The sequence below is a fragment of the Pteropus vampyrus genome, unplaced genomic scaffold, assembly GCF_000151845.1.
Source record: "Pteropus vampyrus isolate Shadow unplaced genomic scaffold, Pvam_2.0 Scaffold56, whole genome shotgun sequence".
NCBI lineage: Eukaryota > Metazoa > Chordata > Mammalia > Chiroptera > Pteropodidae > Pteropus > Pteropus vampyrus.
In genome coordinates, this window is record NW_011888837.1 from 3486928 (window position 1) to 3499545 (window position 12618).

At 40.3% G+C, this 12618-nt stretch overlaps 1 protein-coding gene across 1 annotated transcript in view; it reads left to right on the forward strand.

Moving 5' to 3' along the window:
* Positions 1 to 8519, forward strand: part of PARM1 (prostate androgen-regulated mucin-like protein 1) — a gene marked incomplete at its 5' end in the record, with an annotated part of 36759 nt that extends 28240 nt beyond the window's left edge. The window contains one exon of the mRNA XM_023530853.1: positions 4679 to 8519. Within this exon, the coding sequence (XP_023386621.1) occupies positions 4679 to 4763 (85 nt within the window). The remainder of the gene's footprint in view (positions 1 to 4678) is intronic.
* Positions 8520 to 12618: the final 4099 nt, after the last annotated feature.

The following is a 12618-nucleotide window of genomic DNA, read 5'->3' on the forward strand; positions in this document are numbered from 1 at the left end:
GGAACTTCCCTGCTTTATTTTCCTCTATTACATTTATTACCACCTGACATATTATTTTTCATGTCTTATTTTTTGTGTCTGTCCCCACTAGAATATAAGCTCCCTTAGGACAGCAGAATAGAGCCTGATGGATGGTAAGTTTTCAATGAATAGTTAACTGGAAAGATCCAGGCAGGGAAATGATATTCAGAGAAAGAAAGCCACCAGCGGAAACAAGGGAGACAGTGACAGCTGCACCAATCTAGCCTCGCTAATGGATGATAAGTGTCTAAGGCTTAATTATAATGACTAATGAGCTACGGGTTCAGCTGTGTTTTCCCAGCACTAAGCCATATCTTATTTATCTTTGTATCCTTCCTTCTTTGCACCTAATAAGCACTAATAAATGAATGGAAAGGCTCACTTAACTAAAGAGGAGAGGGTTTGGGGAGGAAAAGTAATAAAGTTGGAGCCTTAATGGGGAACTGGGGTTGAAACTTAGAAAGGAGAAGGTGTTTTCTAAAATGTTTGTTTCAACACAAGAAAAGTAAAATCTCATTCATTTTCAAAGACAATTGAGTTCCACTAGGTATTAATGCTACAGTTACCTTAAACTAGGTATCACTTCACAGCGGTGGAGAAGGCCTAATGCAGTGTTGCCACTATATATACCAGTTGTCATCAACAATGCATCACCAATTGAGAAGAGAAGTGGGGAGAGCTGCTTCCTATTAGAGCAAAACCACTTGAGAAGGAAGCAATGAGGCAACGACAACATAAATTATTCCCTATTTTGTCCATGCAGGTTCTGCTTTTAGCTAACTAAACCATGCAATACAGTAAAATAATATTGATGATAAGCACAGTGCCATTGATTAAAAGGGACTATGAGCACTGTGCTGAGTGCTTAAAGACACGTTGTCACATGGGAGGAATTTAGCTGTAATTCTCTTTCCTCTTCCTATATTTAAGGTTGAAATGGTGGCTTTGATCCTTTGTGTTCTTTAATAAGATATTTTCACTTTGCCACAATTAATTGCCACAAGACATACTACTCTCTGCTGGCAATGACCAAATAAACTCCATGTGTACTATTTATGTGCTACTGGAGTACACAGCTATCATCAAACATTTATAAAAGAACCATTGCACTAAGAGCAGCATATTAGATGTTCAGAAAATAAGAAGAAACATAAGGCATAATCTGCCCCCAAGAGGTTTACCATCTAAGGGAGCCAAGGCACAGCAAGTAGAAATAGAGCTGTATTGGACGAATGCCAGTCTTCCCTAAGAAATTGAGTAAACAAAACTGCTTTCACCTGACAATGATGTCACTCGTACAGATTGCTATTCAGATTGAAGTTAGATGAAGCAATGTTGTGTAATAGAGCTGGGAGACCTAAGTTTTCATAACAGCTCTACCATTAGATCACATAGACAGTCATCGAGATTTCTTGAGGCCCTCCTTCCTGATCTTCAGAATGGGAGTTTTCCACCTCTTAGGTTCCACAAACACCAGTTTGAAAACCTTCCCCCCTCATTTCCATCTAAAACATGACGTGCTTTAAGAAGTTTTGACCTAGATAGTTTAAAGTGATCATTAATTATTCTCTCCCTACCTCTATCTCTCTTTCCCCTCCTTTACCCCATGTATGTGTATGTGTGTGTTTGTGTCTTACCCTTTCTATAATATGATAGAATTTATCCCAACTTGGCTTGAATCCCAGCATGCCCTATGTTTTTTGTTTAGGTTTATTAATATATTAAAACAAGCTCTATGGGTTCAGTACATCTCTAAATATGGTTTATCTATATCTCTTGCTTTGCTTTCCTCATTTATCAGTAATTTGCTTGAGTCACTGTTCATTCGAATGAGAAGGCAAAGAAAAATGAAAGATTCATTTTTTTCTTTTTTTTTTTACTAGTGTTTGTATAGCAGATGTCTCTTCTAATACAGCAGACTGAGGTATAGCTCTGATCAAATAGTCTTGCCTAAAATAACCATTATCAGTAAAACCTGGTGACCAGAAGATTTTTAATCCTCCAACCTCACTCCAGCATGATAATAATTTTTTTTTAATTCAAATAACAATAATATAAGAAGCTGGTTTTATAACTGTGCCTGAGGAGTAGTTTCAGGAGTTCCTTGTGGGAGGGAGGCTCACTGATACTGAATGTCTTTTTTTTCTTTTAATTACTTGCAGATTCGTCATGTGCTTGTATGTTTCATCATAATAAAAATTAAACAGCAACATTGTCAAACACTTATTGTGCATTACTATGTACCTGGCCTTTTATACATATTACCTCATTTAATCCTCCCAATAACCTTAAGTTTTTTTTTAAGTTTCTCCATTTTATAGCTGAAGAAACGAGAGGTTAAAAACACATTCAAGGACATACATCTGTTGGCCCTACTGACATCTTATGTGAATAAAATCATATGATAGATATAAAAAGGCTGTGAGAAAGTAAATTACCATACAAAGCTGAGGCAGGAATACTCTGTCAATAAAGGAACATGTTTATTAGGTAAACGTTGGCCAGGCTTGCAACACTAAGTCATACTGAAATTTGGGCCTGGATCCAGTTTTGTAATCCCCAGATTTTTACTTTCTATAGCTTTCTATAGCTTTCATTTCTCAATTATTCTGTTAAAGAATTTGATTGGAATTAGAAATTTTAAATGTGGAGTAGTATTGGCAATGACTAGTGGCCCAGTCTACCAAAACTGGCCTCCCCATTCCTGTCAATCAGAAAATCAGTGGTGTGTTATTTGTGATCTCTTGCCTTCTCATACCTGCAGAAATGAATGTGAACCTTTAAAGAAAACAAAACATAATTGTGGAACATCCTCAAGTTTTTAGGCATATAGACTGGGTCAGCTAAGCCGGCCTTCAGGACAGAAATCAGAATTTTGAAGGCTAAAAATTTGAAACCAGCACATCAAGCGTCTGGTTTTTTTCAACAGATCACTTCTTTTCAAATACCTGACAGATAGAAATAAGCTTCAGAGAGTGACGACAATTATTTTAGCAACAGATATAAGGACAGCAAATGTTTTTCATGCCTCTCAGATTGTATTTTCATTTCATTTCATTTTCATATCTAGCTGAGACAAAAATTAGGGGAACTGGGAATGTTTATGTGTGCTATATATAGCATAGCTGATTTCTGATGGCAAGGTGTAATAATTCACACATTAACATGAACCTCAGAAGCACCATATGCTCATTTGTGAAGTTTTCCCAATCCTGTCATTAGTTCTAGTCTTAAAATGACCATAATCTTCTCCAGGAAGCTCTCATCTTGTGAGCAGACTGGCTTTTCATGATATATTTTTTTCCAGTCACTCTTTCTTCCACCAACATTTATTTTATTTATTGAGGACTTACTAGGTGCTAGATATTCTTCTAGATGCTGGAGATAGAGCCAAGAACAAACAAAATTGGCAAATGACCCATACTTACAATCTAGTTAGGGGAGAGAGGTGAAAACAAAATAAATAAGTAAATTATATAGTCTGTTAGAAGATTATGACTTCTATGAGAAAAATTAATCAGGGAGTGCTCGGGGAGAGGGGGTACAAGTTTAAATTGAGTTCTTAAGGAAGGCCTCACTGAGAAGGTGACATTTGTGCATAGGCTTTAAGGAGGTGGGGAGATGAGCTATGTGGAGACATGGAGGACAGTTGTTGCAAGCTACGGGAACAATAAGTGTAAAAGCCCTGAGGCAAGAGTGTGCCAGGTATGAAGGGAAAGTGCAAGGAGGCCAGAGTGGTTGGAACAGAGGGAGTGAGAGGGACTGGAATAGTAGCCGATGCGCTCAGAAAAGTAACAGGAGCCAGATCCTGTAGAGCTTTGCAATCCATGTAATGACTGGCTTTTACTCTGTGTGAGAGGAGGAGCCACTCAAAGATTTTGAACAAAGGAATGAGAACAATCTAACTTCAGTTTATTAAAGACATAATATTAATTGTGGAACAAGTTCCCAGAATACCCCACCAAAGGCTGTTAAAGCCATATCGTAGTTGAACTAAGATGCTAATCAGACTCTAAGAAACTGAGCACAGAGCACTGGATCCAGGAGGTGAGGGATTGAGTCATAGCTCAGTTGGGTGACCTTGAGCATGTCAATCAACGTCTCTGAGCCCCATTTCCTCACTGGAGAAACAAGGATAAACAATATCTGCCTCATGGCTTTATTTTGAGGATCAAGTAGAAACAGAACATAGAAGCATTTTGTAGATAATAAAACAATATGTAAATATCAGGAGGGGTGGTGAGAGCAACAGTGGCTGTGGTTGTGGCATTATTATTTCAGGGAAAGTTAAATTCAGGACCTAAGTCAAAATGACAGGAATGCAACCTTCCCTTTCCCATTACTTCTTATAAAATAGCCAAGGGAATGGGGCTTCCTCCTCTAGCACTGGAGGGCACGGAGAGACAGAGAGGACTCTGCTGATCTCAACAAAAGGCGTCACTTGGGCTTCCAGCTGATCATTGGTAACTTATAGGGTGTTTATAGACTGGGGCCTCCACAGTTGATGAGTCTGTCGCCAAGAGGTTGTCATAGTGAAGATCCTGGCTTCCCTCTTGTTGGCTCTGTGAACCTCCTCAGTTCAGGCTGCAGAGCACCAGGCTGTCCACAGATGGGCAACTTCTCTAAATAACCGTAACCCTCTTCTCCTTCTCACCAGGCATTCCTCCTATGGAAGGCTTCTGGATGATCACGATTACGGGTCTTGGGGAAACTACAACAATCCTCTGTACGACGACTCCTAACAAAGGAACGTGGCCTGGGATGAGGAATAACTGCTCTTTATTTATAAGTGCTTATCCATAGAATTAATGACAAGTACCTGATGCGCATTGAGCGACAATCTTAAGCCCTGTTTTGTTGGTTTGGTTATCTTGTTTTCCTCACTCTCCTCTGGATGCTACAACTTACCCTTTCTGGTACGAAAAGAACCATTACATAAAGGTGAGTGGAGGCTGAGTTGCAGCTGAAATGGGCCGACCTTGAGCCAGTGGAGCCAGACCACTGCGATGGAGGCTTCTGTACCCACCACAGGACCCACTGCAAAAAGGACAGAGGAAGAGGAATCAAGTTGTTTTGTCAGGGGGTTACTTTTAGGGGAACTTTTTGTTTGTGGTATTTCTTAAACTTTTATTTAGAAAATTACATTAAATCTCAATGAGGGGAAAAGAAATGAGTTCTGGGAGGATTTCACCCTGCAGGTAAGGAAGCAGGAATTTCTCAGATTCCTTTTTAATCTCTATTTATCTGATTGTGTCTGACAGGATGCCTGTTTCTTACCTGCCTAATTAATGAAAGAGGAAACTAGAAAGTGCTCCAGAGGAGGCCAGCCAGCCAAGGGGCAGAGTAGCTGGTTGCTGTCAGATTTCATTGTACCCTCTACCTGTTCTCCCCTCCAGGTCACCTGTCTCCAGGATGCCTGTCCTAGTCCACAGCAGCTGAATTCCCAGCCCACAAGCTTACAGTGGGGTTGTAGTTCCACAGAAAGCAATGAGATGAGCTTAGTTAGAGAAAAGAAAGGGAGAGGAGTGTGGAGTGAATGTACAGTAGGGTGAGTGGAGGAGGGAAGAAGCTGACATGCACTGAGTGCCTCATTAAAGAAAGTGGGAATCAGCTCTCAGTAACTATCAGAGGCAACCACTGCTCAGAGGAGCCCATAGAATCCTTGCTTTATCCCCACAAAGCAACTGGTTCACTGCCTTACTGTCTGTCGGATAATGGCTGTAAACTGTTTTTAAAGACGATTTTTCTAAGGCACTAGTCTATCTGCAATTGCTCATGAGGCATTTGAAAAAGACACCGTGATTAATCCATTTATTCTTTGCATACACTTACCTTACTGATTCTGCCCTTTAATAAATGAAAACTCCTAGTTAGATAGTCTTAAAATCTTGTATAACAAATTTTGAGAATGAATTGATCATTTTTATAGGTATCCATTTATTGTAATGATTCTCAATACAGGCAGTTTTGTACCCTGGGGACATTTGAAAATGTCTGGTGAGATTTTTGATTGTCACAACATGAGGGTGCTACTAGTGGGCAGAGGCTATGGATGTGCTAAACATCCTACAATGCACAGGATAGCCCACCACAACCAAGAATTATCTGGCCCAATAGTGCTGAGCTTGAGGAATTCTAATTTATTGCAATTGCGCGTTGTGACAGAACAAGACTCCAGGATTTTTAACTAAATTAAATGATTTGTTACATTTTTATCCTTTTTAATTTGTTGGCTGATGGGTTGTTTTGAGCATGCATGGTTGTCTTTTTATTTCCTTGTGTGTTCGAGATAGCTTTATTTCATGGCTGTAACTCGGCCCTCCTATAACAGCTGATATTAGCAACCGATGTTCTGATTTCGTGGAGTAGAAAACATATACTAGGTCCTGTTTTGAAATGTGTTATATTGTTTGACAATGTCATAAAGAACTTGACACTGGTGAACTTTTATTTTTAAACTTGGACTTGCTGCCATGACTCTGTTAGTTTCCAGAAACTTGACCCTTAGCTCAACCTGTCACTTGCTGTGGCCCAGCAAAGTACTGACATGTGAACCACAGTTGCCGTGCTGTCCTAAACCCCTCTGGTATCAAAGACACCAGTATCCAGGCCATTTCTACAAACCTGCCATTCCACACTCTGGTAAGAATTTATTCCTAAATGCCTTAGGTACCAAAGGAGAATGAGCAACCACCAGAGATATGTTACAACAGGAATGGGTAACAAGGAATGGAATTCAGATATCTCTTATTATTTAAAACAAAAAATAAAAAATGGCCAGGAATGACCAATGATGACTCCTCTGGTTGAGCTTGACCTAAATAACTGTCTCTTTTTCCTGGCCCCACTCCCTATATAGGCTTTCAGTTTGGCAAAAGATGAGTCAGTAAAAACAGGACACTCCACATATATTTTTTCTCCCTCAGTCACAAACGTTTTGACAAAATATCCATGAAACACCTTTGAAGAAATAGATGCACTTCTGGATGTTGCTTCCATCATAAATCCTGGGTCAGAGGGACCAGCCTCTTTCCAAGGAATCCTGACCAGTTATAAGCCATGGACTCAGCCAGCATCTTTCCTTACTGAAGGCTAGGATTGATTGTGCACTTGATGCATTTGTTGCTCTGATTAACTTCCAAATCCCTATGGCAAAGGCAGGGATCTGGACCTAAAGCAGATCTGTTCAGCAAGGTGACAGCTTCCTATAAAAAACTCTCTAACATTCTTTGTTATATTAGTATAAAGTACCAGTGGGTTGAACCTGATTTTGCCAAATGTATTTTTTCTATTTTTGAGTTGGCCAAAGGATTTTAGCAACCGAATTCAACAAACTTTGCTTCACACATGTACACAATGCACGCACACCTGAAATATAGATGGATAATTGACGACCTTTACCTCAAGGAGTCTATCCAGCTCTACCCAAGGGAAGTAGCTCCAGTGGATCTAAACAACCACATACCCTCCAGGGACAAGACTAGTCAAAGCATCAGAGGGAATGTCAGAGCAGGAGGGAGGCAAGCAGCCTCTTGTAGATTACAGCTTGCAAATGATAAAATAGCAGATTCAATTTTGTTTTCTTTTCCTGAGGCCCCAGTAAAGTCTCCTACGCTCCTTGGATGTCTGTGCCATCCTTTCTTAAATGAGGGTGATGCTTTTTTATTGACCTCACTCATGCTACCTTACAAATGTGTTGTGAGGATTAATGAAATCATGTCTACAGTGTTTTAAGTTTCTTCAGAAAAATATTTATAGACATTTTAAGTATTTTAAGTATTACACAAGTATATAAGTGCTCTCAGTTTCTTATTTGTTGTCATACTGGTGTGTCGTTTTTACTTGTCTATAAAACAACGGCTTTGTCATAGCTACATCAAACAGCTGTTTCAGCTCTAGGCTACCCCCCACAATGTAGCTGACTGACTGAGGGTTAACTGTGCTCGGGACCACAAAGGCTAGTTTCCATCTCCATATGAAGGATGGCCCTAGACATAGGTTTCACAGGCTGTTGAGTTAGGATCCAAGAGGTTAGGGTAGCACGGTATGGATACCTGAACACTAACAGAAATAGACCTCTGGCCTTTACCATCTTGGGGTCTTCTGAGTTCCTTTGTGGAGTTGATTTTAGTTTGATGTCATCTGTTTGCCCTTCATCTTGCTTGCAAGGGTGCATGGTTCAATCCCTTGCATCTGGGAAACGAATTTTGCAACTGGGCCGGATGCAGATTTGTACGATGATTCACCTTCTTTGCCTTTAACTTCTTTTTGGCAAATAAATGTACCATTTCAACTCTGATTTCAAAGTGCTAGGTGATATTGGTAATAGTGCTAAGAGACCAACACAAGATTGCTTTCTTGGGGTGAGTTGGCCAACATCATTTAAGGATGGAAAGATGTGCAACTTCTTTGATATTTAATGTAATTGTATCTACTTTTGTTGTATGGCATATTGCATATCAATTATAATTATATCAATTAAAATTGTTAAAAGCTTGTGTCTGACAGTGATGATTCACATTTTGATATGTTGTGTTATTCAAGCCATTCAGTTGATAAGCCCCATACTGCTTATATTAAGTAGCCCTGGCTTGTTTTTATAGAAAACTTATCCCACGTCAATAAATAATATTTTCTGCAGAGCGAAAAGGTCTTCCTGATCTTGAAAAAAATTGAAAAATGTCAGAAATGAAGAAATTTTACAAGCAGTGATTTTCCTCTTAACTATACACTGTGCCTTATAAAATAGATGTAAAAATAAACACTTTGATTCAATATAGACAGTGAAGCATAATTAAGTCCTATGAAAGTATACTGGCATTAGGAGTACATTTGATAACACTTGGTTCGTTCTCCTTCAAAAAAATTATATTCAGCATAACCACCCTTATCTAACAGTAAAACAGCAAGCAATATCAATCACCCAAACACTAACCAAAGATTATTCTAATTCTGAAGAAAAGACAACAACAAAGCCCACGCATTTTGAAATGCAGGAGAGGAATGGAACCACTTGCAAACTACAGCTCATTGATTTCATGATGGATGTAAACTCAAGTTCCAATTTAATAAGTTTAGGTACCTGGTTTCCAGGGGCACAGCTTGGAGGGTTGACTGTGAAGAATCAAGATGAGAAATGAGAAGAAGCATAGAATAGACCCTTTTCCATTGCTCATTCGGTCATTTCTTGAGAATCTGCCATGAACACAAAAGCAGTAAAGACTCCACCATTCCAAGTTTGTCTGCAGAGGATCGGTCAGAAAGCGCTTTAAATGTGCATAGAAAGAAAAGGCTTAATAATACACAGTGTTTACATTATATGATTTTGGGGTCCAAATCAATATTTTTCCCAGTATTATTGCTTTTCCAAGTCAGATCATACTCTGTTTCAATTCTTTAGTAACCTATCTACAATCTTTTACTCTCTTGAAATCTAATGGCACTGACCAATAGCTGTATTTTGATTATTATCAGAAATCATCTAGTCATAAATGACACTTGAAAAGCATTGATCAAATTGGAAAAAAACCTGTAGTGGTATGTTCTCTTAAAGGATCTAGTCTTTGGCAAATGTACATTTGTTGCACTAAACAGCATTAATCAATTTTAGTCAACAAATGTACTGTGTTTCTATTTTAAACAAGACACTGAATATTTACTATACAAAAGAAGGAATCTAATTAATATTTGGGGGGGGTGCTTTGGGTACCTGTGGGCATTGTCTAATGTAATCCTTGCATCAGCTTTAATGGTCATCACACTCTCTCCATCTTACAGATGAGGAACTGAGTTTCCACTATGTTAAAGTCATTCATGCATGTACTGAATCCTGTGTACTCTATAATGAATAAGAAGCCCCTACAATCCAGTATTTACAATTTAGTAAGTGTCACAGGTAGGATTCTAACCCGGTTCTCCTGTCACCAGAGTCCTTGGTCTTTTGCCACCCAAGGGATTGGTATCGGATGTAAGTATAACCCAGCTCTTAAGACTCTCACACTTCTTGATAAAACGAGAACTTTCACCCTTTGCAAAGTCCCCCTAAGCTCTTTTGGGTAGTCTCAAGGTATCTGGCATGCAGCTAACAGCAAGCCTCATAGGCTCCAGAGCACATGTGTGCTAACTCATGCTGCCCGGCTGGGCTGTGTTCTATGCCAAGAAAGAGACTGCTGCCCACCCCCCACCACCACCTCATTCTGTTAGGACCCCTCTGTCTCTCAGAGTGTTAGTGAACATCTCTCTTTTAGTTTCCACTTGCATCTTCCCTGCTCTCCACAGGAGTCAGGGGTGAGTCCACAGCAGCCTAGACTAAGGATGCGGCCCTTGAAATCACTCCCCCTTACCCTAAGGCTCCATCGTTGTGCCAACTTGTCCCTCCTTGGTGCATAATAATAATGATAGCTTACTCTCACATGGCACCCACTATGAGCTGGATACTGTTCAAAGCACTTTACTGGATTGCCATCTCTATAAGGCAGATGTTATTAATATCCTCATTGTATAGATGATAAAACTAAGGGCCAAAGAGTTATAAAAACGTGCCCAAGGTCATGCAGCTAGTAAGTGGTGGAGCAGAATTCAAATGCCAGTGATTAGCCTCCAGAGTCCATGCTCATGACCGCTTCCACAGAGCCCTCACTCTGTGCCAGAAGTTCCTGACACACACACTCGCCAGCCATCAGACAGGCCCATCTGTGTCTGAACCCAGTGTGGACAACCAGAGGCCAAGGTTGGGCACCCACCAGAAGCCAGGTCCTTACCTGAAGGAAAGTTTTTAGAGTAGCCAAAGGGGCCCACTCTTAGAACATCCGGCCCGGCAGACTCTCAGCTGCCTCTGTTGAGATGCTGGCACTTCCAACCAAGGTCACCTACTCGACATCCACCAACTCAACAGCAGGGCTAATTCAACAGCAGAGGACTCCAGACTGACCCTTCTCTTGTCATCAGATCCACACAGCAGCTGTGGTGAGACAATCCAGACTGTTGTCTTGTTCTCCCACTAGCCATTTCGACCTTGGCACTTGGACTTCGGGAATTCACTGCAACAAACGCTGCCGGGCAGAGTGTTGAAAAGTTCAAGTCAGTCAGAAGCCAGGTGTTATCGAGTGGTGTAAGAGACAAATGGCCACCTCGGCCTCTGTACCAGGACATTCAGCTCTATAGGGGTTCATCAGGGAAAAGTAAAAAAAGAAAAAAGAAAAAAAAAAAAACTTCTCCATGTATTCCTGGGATATATATTAAAATCTTAACACAAAGTTAAGAATTTCATATAAGAATTAGAGTCTCACACAAACTTTGCAAGACCAGGAAGAGAAAAGGCGAGGGAAGCCACTAGCAGGTAACTGCTGAAATTCTTGGGTCCCTGGGAAGCTGCCACCACCATCTCAGGCTGCAGCAGTGAGGTGGGTGGTCCTCAAGAGCTCGGTGGGAAGCCACAGCTGCCTCCACACCTGACGCCAACAGTTTTTGAAGAATGACTTTGCCTTTTCCATATCTGGCCTGAGAAGCTCTCATAGACAAGCTCTAGCCAGAACCATACAGGAAAGAAGATTGCAAGAAATGTGGTTCCTGGCTTCTCCTCTGTATTGTAAAGGAGATCTTAGAAAAGAATGGTAACAATGCTGAGCTGAAAATAAACAAATGAGCACAGTTCATCTTTCTTATCCCAGATGAGAACTTCCCAAAAAAAGACAATATTATGTTATCCCTAATGTGATACAACTGTCCCTTAGACAACTGAGGATTCACTCCGCTGCTCCCTAAAAAGAAAGTGTCCCATATGTCACTTCAGCTCTGAGAATAGTCACTCCTAGTTCAGAGGCACGCTTCCTTTGACAGCCTATGACTTACATAGGAAATTATAAGGTTAACCACTGTATCTTGGAATTGAGGGGGGATGAGAAAGGAAAGGAAAAAAGTTACTTATATATATGTGTGTGTATGTGTGTGTGTGTGTGTGTGTGTATACACACATGCATGCAAGGATGAGAATATGCATAATTACGAAAGACCCTTTCTGTAAGTAGTCATGTGACAATGTTGATATATAATTTTTTCCTTCTGTTAGCCATTGCACGTTTCTTTTGTCCTCGGCCAACATTTCATCTGGTCATGGTTTTTAACATGGCAGATGACTCAATCTTCTGTAGAAGTGAGTAAAACTTAGGGACTGGAAAAGAGCAAAAGAGTTACTATACTGAATACTGTTTCTACCATTTATAAAGTATGAAAAGAATAAACAAATGAACAAAAGAGAGAGAGAGGGAAGGAGGGATAGAGATAGATTCACATTGTATATAATGTGCCAAATTATCTCCCCTCTCTACTTTCCTTACTCTCTCCTCTGTCCTCTCCCATCCTTCCATCCCACCTCTTTCACTCGCAAAAAATAGAAAGAAAAAAAAGCTAAGAGGGAAAAAATAGAGAAGGGGTTCAAAACCATCTCAGCACTTAGCTGGCTACGTGTAGAGCCCTGGGTCATTCCACACACCCATCCACCCATCAACTCCTCCCAGCTCCCCCATTTCTTCTTGGAGTCTTCCGAGGAGAATGATACGTCTTTCAGAAAGCTAGAACTTGATAAAAGATCTACTAGGA